This window comes from Meles meles, chromosome 7 (assembly GCF_922984935.1).
Source record: "Meles meles chromosome 7, mMelMel3.1 paternal haplotype, whole genome shotgun sequence".
Taxonomy (NCBI): Eukaryota; Metazoa; Chordata; class Mammalia; order Carnivora; family Mustelidae; genus Meles; species Meles meles.
In genome coordinates, this window is record NC_060072.1 from 109,207,334 (window position 1) to 109,222,030 (window position 14,697).

At 54.6% G+C, this 14,697-nt stretch overlaps 1 protein-coding gene across 3 annotated transcripts in view; it reads right to left on the reverse strand.

Moving 5' to 3' along the window:
- Nucleotides 1–4,482: 4,482 nt before the first annotated feature.
- The window catches only part of SLC6A13 (solute carrier family 6 member 13), a 37,006-nt gene continuing 26,791 nt past the window's right edge, over nucleotides 4,483–14,697 (reverse strand). For 2 of the 3 annotated variants that reach the window (XM_046010668.1, XM_046010666.1), the window contains 8 exons: nucleotides 12,134–12,237; nucleotides 11,109–11,233; nucleotides 8,241–8,353; nucleotides 7,776–7,913; nucleotides 6,959–7,061; nucleotides 6,383–6,483; nucleotides 5,235–5,405; nucleotides 4,483–4,894 (listed from right to left, as the gene is read on the reverse strand). In XM_046010668.1, the coding sequence (XP_045866624.1) occupies nucleotides 4,772–4,894; nucleotides 5,235–5,405; nucleotides 6,383–6,483; nucleotides 6,959–7,061; nucleotides 7,776–7,913; nucleotides 8,241–8,353; nucleotides 11,109–11,233; nucleotides 12,134–12,237 (978 nt within the window). In that variant the 3' untranslated portion in view covers nucleotides 4,483–4,771. The remainder of the gene's footprint in view (nucleotides 4,895–5,234; nucleotides 5,406–6,382; nucleotides 6,484–6,958; nucleotides 7,062–7,775; nucleotides 7,914–8,240; nucleotides 8,354–11,108; nucleotides 11,234–12,133; nucleotides 12,238–14,697) is intronic. The other variant, XM_046010667.1, reaches the window with a different exon arrangement.

Below are 14,697 nucleotides of genomic sequence, written 5' to 3' on the forward strand. Positions count from 1 at the left end.
GGCGATCCGGTATTTGTTGAATGAAAGTGTGCGCCCCCTGCTCTGTGCCCAGTGAGATTATGTAGAGCAGGGTCCTCATCTCTGGGCAGTATTGTCCCATGGTCATTCACTCAGAACGGCCCCCCAGGGCCTCTTTCAAGACAATGACGGTGATTTTTAAGCCCCAAGTGGTATGGAGGGAGGGGAAGTTGTGGGGAGAAAGGGAAATTTCCCTCTGCATGAGCTTCCCCTTTGTATTTTCGACCTTCCCAGCAGGGCTGCGGTGTGAAGCGAGAATCTCAGTCTGTACTTTTCCATCAAGCAGACCCACTGGGTGCCTCGGAGGCCCCTCGCAGCATCTCCTGTGGGGTTCCCCAGTGCAAGGAAGCCGGAGCAAGTCTCAGTTCTCAGACTCCTTGCCTCTGTGAAACCAGAAGGCGGACGGAGGGTCAGTCCTGGCAGAGCTGCCCATGGCCCCCAGCAGAATTCACACCACGGTACCCCTGCGCTCAGCGGGGACGATGTGACCTGCGCTGCCGCATCTGTTCCTGCATGTTGGGTCCACCACGTGTCAGCCCTAGAGCCTAGTGCAGTGGGGACACCAAAGTCCACGAGATACAGGACAGCAGCGGCCGCTTTTCTGGAACAAAACACCCAGCCTCTCCATGAAGGGGAGCGAGAGGAAAAAGAATCATGCTAGGCAGAGGGGAAATTTCCTGGCTCATTCATTCATTCATTCATTCACTCATTCAAAAATGGCATTTCATGCCTACAATGTGTCGGGCTTTCCACAAGGACCTGGGGTTACACAGGGACAAGCAGTCTTATCTCCTCTCCTTTGCCCTGGAGGATAATAGTTGCTTTGTTGGCCCCGGACTCCTTTTAACTTTGAGCCCCCCCTCTTCAAGTCCCCTCATCCCAGCCCCTGCAGCTTCCCACCCCTGGTGGGTATTCAGACCAATTAGTAAACTCTTGGAGGCCAAAGACTCCTGTCTTTGCAAAAGGTAGGAAATCCCTACATTACCTGGAAAGCCTTCCTAGGATGGTTTCCAAACTGGGATGTGTCTGGAGACAAGAAGGAATATGGCTAAGTGACTCAGTTATCTTGCCGCTGTGAGAACTGTGAACCCCATAAAATGTTCTCCTCCCCACCTTCATCTGAGCCCATGCTTTTGAGAGCTGAGCATCCAACTCTTTCTTGTCCCACTGCAGCATTATTGTTTCCCAGACCAGAAATGTCTAAAGGATAGGGACGTGTTTCTTAATTCTTTGTTTCTGCCTTCAGCATTTAATACAGTGCCAGCTCAGAATAGGCACTGGATGTTTATTGGATGGATGGATGGATGGATGGATGGATGGATGGATGCAACTTGAGGGGAAAAAATTGACCCAGTTTTCCATTTTCTGGAAAGGCACTGCCCTCCCAGATTCAGGGGCTAGATTAGGGCTTGGGGGACTCAGCTTCTGCACTTCTTGGACAATACTGCTTGCGTTGGGCAGGACCCTGGGACCCCAGGATGCAGAGTTATTCTGGACCTACTTCTCCCTTGTCCACCACCCCACAAATGCCTCGTTCAGGAAATGGGTAACCTTTTTTCTGGGCCCAATGCCACTTGATGCCAGGGGCTGAGGAGGTCAGCAGACTGCCAAGATGCCTCTGAGCTCTTCCTGGGCTTTTGTGTTTCAGGGATGGCCCAATGTTGTGGGGCTAGAGCATGGGGGGAAAAGGTGGATTTTCTCAAATGTGTCCCCATGGCAGCTCTCCCTACACTCTCCACTGGCCTCCAACAACACACTGATCTAGGTCTTATTATTTCTATTTTATAGAGGAGAAAATGAAGGTTCAGAAAGGTGCATAGCAAATAGGTAAGAGGGCTCGGACCCAAGCCAGGACGGCAAGCCTCTATAAAGGAGTGCACCGGGCTGACTGTGAAGAGTCTGAGTTGGTGCACATTTATCTGAGGGTGAGGAAGGAGGCGTGTGCGAGGTCTGCGGTTTGTGACCCAAGGCTCCAAGGCGTCCCAGTGGGCTCAGCACCTTGTTGGTTCCTCCCTGTCTGCAAGGCCTCTGCTTGCAGCTCTGGGATGCTGTGTCTCTTCTCTCCATTCTGTAATCACTTGCCCAGGCATCCCTGCACCTGACTTTCGATTTTTTATTGTTGTTGTTGTTGTTGTTTTAAAATGTATTTATTTATTTCAGAGAAAGAGTGCACACGCGCAAGGAGGGGGAGGTAGAGGCAGAGGGAGAGAAAGCCTCAAGCAGACTCCATGCTGAGCGCTAAGCCAGATGAGCACGACTCAGGGCTCGAACCCACTATTCCAAGATCATGACCTGATCTGAGACCAAGAGTGGGACGCTTAACTGACGGAGCTACCCATGCTCTCCTGTGCCTGCCTTTCTTCTCTAACAGGCAGGGCTGCTAGGTCAGAGAGGTCCCCTTTCTTTTGGGTCTTCCTCCTCGAAGAAACACAGGATCCAGTTTCTGCCCTTCCAGGCAGAGAAAGCAAATGGGACAGATAGCAACCCCTCCCCCACCATCTCCCTTAAAGCCAAGTACAGGTATTCCTGCTCCCGTTCCCACCCTGACGCTGACAAGTGGCTCTTCTCTAGCACCTTTTCCTGTCACCCCTCCCCCCCGGGTTATTAGAGCAGATCACCCTCATTCATCCCCTCCAACTGGTTTAATGACCTCACACAGCTTGGTACTGAATGACTGAAAGGGCTCTCACACCCATGACCACATTTGAGCCCTACAACAGGACTGCATTTAGGTGGGGGCACGGTATTCCCTCCATCAGAAACACACAAAGACTTCAGTTGCATGGGACTGCCACAAAGACAAGTTAAGGCAGGTCAGGACTGGACCTTGCATCTCCTGAGGCTTGGGCCAATGGATTCTTTTCAGCCTGTATTAATGAATCTCCCATCTAGGATTCGAATAGCCATCACCGGACTGCAGGCAGGCGTCCCCTCCCTGGCCTCACAGCTGCTTGCAATTGTGGTCAGACAGCTGGCTGGAGAGCCAGCACACCCTCAGAATGGCCTTCCCAACCCCCGCCCATAGCTAAACCAGCAGCCTCCTTCCCAGACCCCATCCCTCCTTTTCATGGCATTTTGCTTTTCCTCCATAGCATCAGCCACAATTTGTTATTGCAGAAATGGTATCTATTTTGCACCATCATGAAGATAGCACAGTGTCACATAATGGTGTTCTGGAAACATCGTCAGATGGATGGAGACGCCAGGTTTCCCTCGCACATTTTCTCCTCCCACCTTACGACCGTGATTGAGCCTGGCGCACTCGGGAGATGCCCAGCCAGGCACGGTGCAGGAAGGAACAGCCGACACCAACAAGCGGGAGGGTCGCGACCACTGACTTTGATCATTTCTCCAAACAGCAACAAAAAAAATCAAAACCCGAAGATTGGCAACGGTTTCAGCGCACTTTCCCACTAACCCGTAAAACAAACTAGGGAAATCACCCAGGAATACTGTGCGCCCTTAGTCCGCAGCTCTGAGATTCATAGACACCAGCCGAAGAAGAACCATCTGAGCAGAGGTGGGTCAGGCAGACACCGAAGCCTCCACACTTTCAAGGAGAAAGCACCGTGTTCAGGCACACACACACACACACACACACACACACACACACACACACACACACATATACACACCAAGAGATAAGTGTGCCCCAGCTCCACACATAAAGGCTGCAGACACACTTATGGGATCATCTGGGGCCCAGGCCACGCCCACTGCCCCCCGCCCTCCCGAGGTAGGTCAGGCTCTGCCTGCCACCTGGATCCTCTCTGCAGCCTGACCCTAAGAGCTCCTCCGCAGCTCCGGCCCAGACCTCAAGCCTTGGTCGTGGCAGTGCCGCCCCCTTGTGGCCACGTCCAGCGGTGCCGCATCCGGCATCCGCCCTGAGCAGAAGAGCAAGGTGGTCTTGAGGAAGTAGGGTCCCTCTGCTGGCTGAGCTGGGGTAGGACCCGTTCTGCCAGGGCTGGTCGCACCTGCCGCCTCAGGTCTGCAGTCACTGCGTGCCCGGGTCTCAGGACCTGGGCAGGCGTGCGCGTGCACACACCGTTTTGGCAGGCGGGGTCAGGGAGGGAGGGGGCAAGGGAAATGTGGGGGGAAAGAAGCCCAAGCATCACGCTTTCCTCTTCCTTCCTCCAGCTAGGGCTCAGGTCTCCCTCATGCCCCCCTCCATTGCCCTGCTTAGTCAGCAGACCGGAGGAGGAGGGAAAGGGCTCTGGGGAGGTGAGAGCATGGACGGAGTGTGACAGACCCCTCTGGTGTGAGTGTCTGAAGATGGAAGGTCTCAGCTGGGTCCCACTATCCTTCCCCTCTGCTCCTGGGCCACAAGAACTCAGGGAGGGAAGGAGAGACGGGGCCGAGGGTGGGGGGGTCCTCTAAAGCCACAACTTTAAAGTGAGATGGTGTTCAAGGCAGCCAAGGCAGGAACCAGGTGGAACAGCCAGCAGTCGGTGGGAAGAACATGGATTTAATGGAATGAAAGGTAAGAGGGACAGGGCTTCTGCTCCACCCACCAGCCCTCCCCAGCCTCCCAAGGCCTGTCTCAAAGGGGACTCTCTTGATACCAGCATCTCAAACCTGTCCAGCCAGCCCTGGAGCCCGAAAGTTCTGGAGGGAGGCGCCCAGCCCCAAGCAGATTCCAAACCATCCCCTTGTGTCTCATCTACCGCAGGTGGAGGCAGAGATGCCCAGCGGAGTGGCTTCTGCAGCTGGCCCCCAAGCCAGGCCCGTGGGCATGATCCCGGGCCCCACGGCCCTAGCAGTGAGACTCTAGCTCTGTGAGTATGAGAAGCGACGTCCTGGGTGTGGCAGGGGCCGAGGGTTCTGCTCGCTTCCATCCAGGCAGGTCCTCAGCTGGGCACATGAGCTGGCGAATTCTCTGCAGGGCAAGTGGCGGTGACTCTCATGAGCTGTCGGGGGCATGGCTGCCTGCCTCCTTCGTCAGCTCGCCAGTGTGCCACCTGCTGCCACACACACACACCCCCACACACACGTGCCTTCCAGGTGGCCGGGTGCCAACCCCCACGTCCCAGCCTGTGGCTTGGAGGCATCAGTCTCTTTCTGAGAGTTGTAAGAACTCACTTTGTCCCTCCCCAGCAGCCTCTTCAGGCGTGGTGTCACCCCTGTGTCCCAACTCCTACCCTGGTGGATATCGGTCTATCCTCATGGGGCCCTATGTCATCGTCTCGTGATCCTGTCCCTCCCCACAAACCCCCTACCTCTCTGAAGGAGCCCTTGAGGGTCCCGAGTTTATAGAAGCTCCAGGCGGGAATGCAGACCATGGAGGACAGAGCCAGGAACCAGCCCAGGGCATCGCCCCACCACGGGTACGTGTACTTTTTGTTGTAGGTCAGCGGAGTGTACTTGATCAGAGAGAAGAGGAAGGTGGCCTGAGGAGGAGAGGAGAAGAGAAAGGGGCTGGGAGAGCAGGAGCCTTGTGCCCTCCACACCCCCTGGAAGCGCTGGCAGAGATCCGTCACTCTGCAAGCCTGGACTGGCCTCCAGGCTCACCTGGGTCAATCAAACCCCAACCCCTATCCACATTCTACTCAAAATCCACACCTTCCCAACAGAACATCCAGGGCGCCTCCCCTCTCCCTGCAGGGCCCCGTGCTCCTCTGCGCCTCTACCAGAGCTGGCCCTCAGCTAGGAAATGGTCATGAGGCTGCTGATATTTTCAGGTGCTTAAGGCTCTAGCACCACCAGGTGCGGACGTGAGGGCCTCAAGGGCAGGGGGTTGTGCCTCCTTCCCCCTGGGCCACATTTACACCCTGTGCCCCGAAGTGGGCACTTGGGGAGCAGGAGACATACAAGATAAAGCCCCAGGAGGCAGCACCCTGGGGATTATTGCTCAGAATCTGGAGCCAAGCTGCTGGGCTTGATCTTAGCTCACTGCCATTTCCTCGCTAGGGTAAATGGCTTACCCTCTTTGTCTTCGGCTTCATCCATAAAATGAGTATAATAGTAATTCTTCATGCGGTCCTTGTGCAGATCAAGTGGGTTAAAACGTGCAAAGCACCTTATTCCTGGCACCAAGTGTGAGCTCTGTAATGGTGTTCTTATAATTGCTGTCCACAAGGAGCCCAATGTCCTTGGGTTGCTGTCCTGCCTGTGACATTCGACTCACATCGTGGTGTTGGTCAAACCATCTGGCAGCTCTGGACCTCAGTTTGACCTTCTGTGAATTGGAAATGAAGCATCTACCTTGCTAACCGTTTTCTAGAATCCAACAGGAGGAGGAGTGAAAGTGTAAAATGATTTTCAGTCCCCTTGGAGAAGTCCCTTCTAGAGCTAACAGCCTATCTACCCTCTTACCACCACCATCTCTCTTTACCTTCATGTCCCTTTACCCCTCAGGTTCTCTTACCGTGCACACAGCTGGGGTGAGGAAGAGCCAGCAATATTTGATAAGAGGCCATGGTCTGTATCCAATCATATCTTCAATGTTGTCGTAGAAGCGCCCGGCTCCTACCAGGAAGAAGAGAAGGAAGGAAAGGGGGAGAAAGGACATTCTTCAGCATCTAAGGTACGGGTCAGGTGGGCAAGGACCAAGAAATAGAAGATAACATGGTTGTCTTTCCAAATGACTGCTGGGAGACTCTCTTCCCCAGGGATTCATAGGCATACACAGCAGGGGGCAGACCTTAGCTTAACAAAAAATGACTTTCTGATCGTCAAGGTCGTCAAGGGTTGAAGAGGTTTGGCTAGGACAGGATATGGGCCCACTCGGGGCAGTCTGGGTGCGGCCATGACCAGGAGGGTGCCGAAGCAACCTCCGGAGGGCCCCTCCAATGGCAGCGATTTAGGATTCTTGAGATTTTTGAGGTCAAGCAGAGGGGGTGTTCCGGGAAAGTGTGTGTGAGAACAGCAGATGACTCTTTGTCCAAGGGCCATGAGGTGGCAGTGAGCCCTGGGGTTAGGACCCAGGGGGAGGGTCACTTACCATAGACCCAGGCCACACAGAGGGACTCAAAGATGGCCACAAACAGGAGGCACATGCCGCTGGCAGCATAGTAGTCAAAGAGTTGAAATACATACATACCGCCCTGCCGGGGGAGAGAACACACCAGAACTGTATCGAAGAAACAGACAGATCTACCCACCCTGGCCTCCAGCCTCACACCCGCAGGCATAGAGCAGACCTGTGATCATGGGAGACAGATTTTAAAACAGAATATAGTTTGTGAGCTGGGAGGCACTAAGGCCAATAGGAGACAATAAATTTTTTTTATTATTTTCGGAGGGAAGATAGATAAAACAGACGGCTATTGTTAGCTCATCCCTGAGAACATTTAGGGATTGACCCAGAAGTCCGAGACGACGTGTGTACTTTTTGGCAGAGGATCAGGACAGAGGCCATCATCAGTTCTGTGAAGACGACAAACTCCATCTCCTTCCTTCTCCCTTGAGACAAAACACAGAATAGCACCCATCCCCAGGGCTCCCTTTCTGCCTTTGAAGTCTTTCCAGGGAACGTGGTGCAGCTGCCTGAGAAGTCATGGGAGCTTGCTGGAGAGGCCGTTTTTCCTAACCCAGAACTTCCTGGCCTTCCTTCTCATACCTCTTAGCTTACCGTGGCGCCAGATTGCCCCTCAGCCGCCCCCAGAGGTGGGTGGCTGGTGCTCCCAGTCCCGAGGAAGGCCTCACCTACTTGGTGCTGGCTGTGGCTGGGAAGGGACAGAGTCCCAGGGCCCTGAAGCCCGGGAGCTTGGCTTCTCCTCCTCCCCCGGTCCCCACCTTCACACCTCCCAGACCCTCACCTCTGTGAGCATGACCAGCCCGACAAAGAAGGAGGTGACGGACACGCCCAGAATGAGGAGCTCCCTCCGGTTCTTCTTGCGGAATACACGGGGGTACATGTCCACCAGCGCCGTCACCAGGCTTTCTACGCACACAAACTAGATGAGAGGGCAAAAGAATTGGAGGGAAAGAGAGCTCCCAAAATATGCTGCTGCCGTCAGCCGCCTCTGGCTTCTTGCTTCCAGGCTCAGCCCTGCCCCGGCCCTCAAGTACCCGGCACCGTCCTGGTGTGTGCAGGTCTGGACCTACCCTGCAGAGTCCCTTTTGGTCCCCAGACGGGCCTCCACCTGAGACATCTGCCCGGTCCCCAATTTTCCTAAGGTCCCTCGGGACATCGGGCTCAACCTCCTGTCCTCGGCTTCCCATCCTCCAGCCCACACACATCCACTTATCTCTCAGACTCTCGCATGACCGCTTCTTGATACCTGGCTGTCCAGTCCCAGGAGGACGACCATGAAGAAGAAGCAGCAGGCCCAGAGAGGAGAGAAGGGCAACATCACCACGGCCCGCGGGTAGGCGATGAAAGCCAGGCCGGGGCCTACAGCAAGGAGCAGAAGAACATGGCCCAGTGCCTGGGCTGCCTCCAGACCACATGAGATCCCAAGGCTGCCCGGTGCAGGTCATGGAATCACAGGAGCCAGAGGAAACCTCCCCCCCACGTTACCATCATCACCCCCAACCTAGCCTGGGAGAAGCCATCCCGACCTCCACCTGGAGCCACATCTCCAAGGCACCACCCGCTGTGTCCTTGTCGGCAGGAACAGAGCAGAACCACCTAGAAGCTGTGGGTATAAGGGGCTTTGGGAGACGGAAAGGGGGAAGATCACCTACATTTCTGTGAGCTCTACCCCAGATCCTCAGGGCTCACTCTTGGGATCTATCGCCCCAAACCAGAGGTTTCACCCTTAAAAAGAGCTCAGAGGCCAGGCAGGCCACGTACATTTGTTTGTTTGTTTGTTTTTGTTTTAACGATTTTTATTTTATTTATTTGAGAGAGATCACAAGCAGACAGTAAGGCAGGCAGAGAAAGAGAGAGGGAAGCAGGCTCCCCACTGAGCAGAGAGCCCGACTCGGGACCAGATCCCAGGACCCTGAGATCATGACCCGAGCCGAAGGCAGCGGCCCAACCCACTGAGCCACCCAGGCGCCCCGGCCATGTACATTTGTGCCGCTGACCCAGGGTCAAATGAGCACAGGTGGGAGTCGATGAGACCTGCGCTATCATGACTCCACCACGGCAATCGGCGAGTTCTTTCTAGAAGACGCTCCCAAAGAAAATACCTCCAAGGACTAGATTGAACCTGGGGCCACCAGTTTGCCACCGCTGCACCCAGAGCCCTTTCTGTCATTCAGAAAAGGCTAGGAGTGATGGGGTATTCATTTCAGAGTACCACTGACGTAACAGTCTCTCAGATTAGCAGGCTCAGACAAGAGGAGCAGATATACCTGCCCATGCCTGGCTTCATCCAACAGAAGCTTCCTCGGAGAAACAGTATGACTGGGATCTTAGATGGTCGTTTACCTCCTCGAGCCCCCACTCACCACACTGGAGGGATGGGGATAATCCCAGTCCCGCCTCAAAGCTTTCCGTCGCTGGTGCAGGCAAACTGCTTCCTGCAGTGCCTGGCATTGAGCAAATGTTTAATAAAAGTGAAACAATAGCCGGATGGCTGGGTGGCTCAGTCGGTTAAGGTTAAGCGTCTGCCTTTGGCTTGGGTCATGATCCCAGAGTCCTGGGATCAAGTCCCGCATGGGGGGGGGGGTCCCTTCCCTGCATGGAGCCTGCTTCTCCCTATGCCTCTGCCTGCTGCTCTGACTGCTTGTGCTCTCTCTCTCTGACAAATAAATAAATTTTTAAAAATTCTACTAAAAAAAAAGTGAAACCATATTGGGTTTCCTAAGAATCAGTGATGTCAGTTCCCAGGGCTTGGCCCTCTGTGTAACAAGGCATGCTTGGGAAGGCGATGATGGAATGCTGTCTTGTGGCAGAGGGCAAGGGTGTGGTCCTCAAGAGTAGGGGAAGGGCAGGAGACATTGACAGCTCACTCAGGCAGGGGACTGGTTCTTCATTTTATTTAAAAACAAGAGGGACCGCCTGGGTGGCTCAGTAGCTTGAGCCTCAGACTCTTGGTGTCAGTTCAGGTCCTGATCTCAGGATCCCGAGACTGAGCTCCCCCCACCCCATGGGGCTCCGCACTCCATGGGGAGTCTGCTGACAGTCTTTCCCCCTGCCCCCTCCCCCAGCTTGTGTGAGCACTCACACGCTCTCTCTCTCTTTCTCTGTCTCTCTCTCAAATAAACAAATCTTTTAAAGAATAAAATTAAAGCAACAACGGGGGCACCTGGGTGGCTCATTCAGTTGAGTGTCTGCCTTCAGCTCAGGTCATGATCTCAGGGTCCTGGGATAGAGCCCTGCATCCGGCTCTCTGCTCCGTGGGGAGTCTGCTTGAGATTCTCCCTCTGTCTCCCTCTGCTCTCCGTCCCTCCCCCTGCTCATGCTCTCTTTCTCTCTAAAATAAATAAATAACTCTTTTAAAAAACAATAAAAAGTATAAAAGCAACAACAACCATATTTTGGGGCACCTGGTTGGCTCAGTTGGTTGGGCAACTGCCTTCGGCTCAGGTCATGATCCTGGAGTCCCGGGATCAAGTCCCGCATCGGGCTCCCAGCTCCACAGGGAGTCTGTGCTTCTCCCTCTGACCTTCTCCCCTCTCATGCTCTCTCTCTCAAATAAATAAATGGAATTTAAAAACAACAACAACAACAACCATATTTTGTTGAATATGGCATGGTGAAAAGGAGGAAACTCCATGCGAACATAAACTTATCTTCCAGATACATTTTGGAGTGGGCAAAACAAGAACAAAGGGCAGAACAGCGTCTATAGTATACTATCATACTATACTTGGTTTTCTAGAAGGGGGAGTAAGAAATAGAAATAGTACTATGTGCTCAGCTTGTATGAATGTTCACGTACGTGCGTATGTGTGTGTGCCTTTCTCTTCTCACAGATGCCTAAACTATTTCTGCAAGGAGAAACACGAGCCTGACCATACTGGCTGCCTCCAGGGTAAGGAAGTGGAGGCCAGGTGTGGGCAATGCTCCCCGTACACCCCTCTGCCCTTTGAAGCTGGGGCGAGTGTGGACGTTCTCCCCCAGGTCTTCCCAGGGATGCGGTCACCGAAGGGTGAGCACCCCAGGGTAGGTGACATTAAAAATGTGTCCAGACCCCAGTTGGCAAACGTTCAAAGCTCCCAGAACCCAGCCCTGGCACGCAGCCCCTAGCACTTACCAGACTCGGCCACCTCAGAGATGGGCACCCCCTGTTCCTGAGACATGAAGCCCAGGACGGAGAAGATGGCAAACCCGGCCACGAAGCTGGTGCCGCTATTGAGGAAGCAGAGGGCGATGCAGTCCCTGCGGGGTGGGCGGGGGACAGAGATGGGCCGGGTCAGCACGAGGATGCCAGCAGGAAGCCCCACAGCCCCAGCCCTTCACGCGGGCCAGAGAGGGGCTGCCAGCAGGATCCCGACGCGCATTCCAGGCCTGGGTTCTGCCCCCACACCCATCCACCCACCCCCCTCAATCTATTAGCTAAGACTTGGACTCAGTCACAGGGGTCCCAGAAGAATAAGGTTCTAAGGAAGTAATATACTCATCTAAAAATTAGGAACTGCTGCAGAGCTCCCCACCTCCACCCCTGCCCTATTGCCACCACCCCTCTCAGGACGCTTCTGCTCAGACACAACTCAGTCTGGCATGCTAATGCGGAGGCTATGGACATGGGCAATCCCAAGCAACATGTGATTCTCATCCCCCAAATCTGATTTTGAAAGACGGGACTTGATTTTTTTTTTTTTTTTTTTTTTTAGCTTGAACTTGGCTGAGATGCTCTGATATGAAGCCAGGACCTGGAGGGAACCCTGTGGGGGGAGGGGGGCATGAGATGGGGAGTGGTGAGGTAAAAATAGGTGAGGGTTCAGCGTCGGCTGGGGCAAATGAGGCTCCACTGCATGGCACAATGAATGACTTCCCAGGTTCGAGCCCACAAACCTCTCCATTAGCCAGAGGGCTGGACCCCGTGGTGGCTTCCCAACCAAACACAACCACCCCAGCCTTTGGAGGAAATCCCTCTGCCCATGCTATCCTTGGCTCCCCTTCAGCAACTGGTGACCCTGGGCACAGGAAAGTGGGGTGAAGATAGGTGGGAGGAGGCAAATCCATAAGCTGCTGCACCCTTCAAAGCACCCAGACCTAGCACACTGGCGGGGCAGGGGAGAGGCGGGATGGGGGCCCAGGCCCCACCCCTCCAATCACCTGTAGCAATTGTTGTTGTACTTGTTGTAGCTGCCCAGGGCGGTCAGGCACCCCAGACAGATGGCAAAGGAGAAGAAGATCTGGGTGCCCGCGTCCATCCACACCTACACAGGGAAAAGGCAAGAATGTTGCACCCCAGGAAAGCCGGGCTGTCAGGGCTCCATGGCGCACACGGACCTGTGGCTGAGCCAGGCGCTGTCTAGCAGTGGATCAGCCTGCAACCCGACTATCCCAATAGGCCCCCGGATGGCATTTCTTGGGCACTACGGGGATGGCGTGGGCAGCAGGCTCTGGGAGAAGCCTGAAGGACCCAGGGAAGGAGTCTGGGAGGGAGTTCTAGGATTAAGCCAGGCCTGGCACCAACTTTCCACAAATGAAATAAGGCCCTGGTTCTTCCCCTACTTTCTCCCTTCCTGGGTCCTCCTCGCAATGGGGTTGGAAGGAACCCAGAGGACAGGATCTCTGGACCTAGGGGGCCTTTCACATCAGTGCCATGGCGAAAACATATCTTTGCCCCACGCCCCCCAAAGTCCTCTATCTGGAAAGCGGAAAGAGTCATCCTCCGCTCACAAAAGCAAGAGGCTGAACAGGAACGCACGTGCTTTTTACTCCTTGGGGGGAAGAGCTCTGCGGCTAAAGCCGGGGCCCAGTGAGGACCATTATTGTCTCAGCTGGCCGAGCCGGCCCGGACATGTTATGATTTAGATTTAACAGCTACAATAACATCCCGAAGAGAAAGCACATCCAGGCGAGCAGGAGGTGGGGACAACCCTGCTGATCTGCAGGCGGTGGGGTCCCTGGGCCGCAGACCCTTCCCAGGCGCCTCCTGTCTTCAGAGGATGCAGCACCACAAGGGAACACTGAGCTACGGGCACAGAACACACCAGGCCTAACCTTTTAGGGGTCCGCATTTCTTGCCTTTGCCTCGCCCTCCCCTAGCAGCCCCCAAACAGACCCCTGCTTTCCTTCCACTCATGTCAAGCTCCCAGTGCCCACATCCACCAAAGCCTCAGTCGCTAGCCCGCCTCTCCCTGCTTCCCCGACTGCCACCACCGCCCCCGGCCTCCCATGCGGTCTTGTCACACGCGCCCCTGCCAAACTGCCCATTTCCCCCAGCATTGCGGTGGGTCCCGGGGACCCAACAGCAAGCCCTATTTGCGATGTCAGGTCTCTAGGACTTAAGAAAAATGCAGAAATCTGTATTATTTTCAGAGCTTCCTGAATGATGCTAGTGTCGGCCGGAGGCTGGAATCCCCGCCCTACAGGCCTTGAGAACCAGCGCCCGGAACCCGCCAAGGACACCCACTCCTCTCGTTGTATTCCACTTTTGTGGGTCGCGGGGCAGAGCGGGGAAAGATGGTGAAGAAAAGGGGAGACCATGTCTAGGCTCCTGTCCCTTCTGCTCACTGTGAACCCCATCCCCACAGAGGCTGTGAGGAGAGTCGCCTCAGGGAAAGTCAGTGACTGTGGGTCCCTCTGTTCGATTTCGTTCGTGCTCAGTGGGTGACTGGTGGGACCCTGCGGCCGGTGGCTCTGAACTTGTGCAAAGGTCTGACCCAGGCCGAGAGAGGAAAGCTGGGAGACACCCTCTCTACCTGGGGGCCCACAGCCACCAGCCCAGGTGACCACTCCCCAATGGGCCATCCAGGAGATGGCCCAGGAGCCTGCCCAGCCTCAGGTCTTGGAAGTTTCCTTCCCAGGCCTGGCAGTACCCATGAGTTACCGGGGAAACTCTCCGCTGCCCTCAGAGACATTCTGCGGCTGCCCACATGTAGGCAGGGGCCGCAAACCCCATGGTGATGAAGTTTCACAAACTTGGCCTTGGGAAGAAAAAATAAGAAAGATTGTGACTTGGCAGTTCACCCTGCCCTGAGGGGGACAGACTCGACTGGGTTGGGGGCAGAGGTTAATGAGAACAGAGGAAGATGCAGCAAGAGGGCTGAGAGTTCAGAGGGTGAGGGTCAGACCTGGAGCCTCTGACTAAAACCCGCTCCCCAGCAGCTTGGCAAGCCCCCCGCTCTTGACCCAGCTGTGGCCTGACAAGCCTGCTGGGATGGGGAGAAGAAAGGGGTCAGAGGAAGGGCCGCAGGAACAAGCAGAGCTGGCTGTTCTGTTCCCCACTGCGGGCGACTTGCTCCCTGACCACGCCAGCAGTTCTGGTTTCTAAAACAAAGCCCCAGTGTGTCTTTGGCTGTGACAGGAGACTGATCAAGAATAAAACAAGTGTGAGAAACACCTGGTTGAGTGTGGGCAAAAGGAGAACGAGGTCTTTGCGGGGAGCAGAGGACAGAGACCTCTAGAAGATCTGGGAAGGAGGTTTTCAACTTTGAGCTCAATCCCAAGGATGATTATGTTCACTATTTTTAGGAAGGCACTAGTGTGTAGTGGAAAAACCCTTGGCTTCAGAGTCACACTGAACTGGGTTCAACTCTTAACTCTATTAATTCCTAGCTGTGTGATCTTGGGCAAGTCCCTTAACCTCTCCAAACCTCACTCTTCTCCTCAGGGAAATGGGTACAATAACAAATAAAATAATATATGCAAAATCCTCAGCACATAAATAA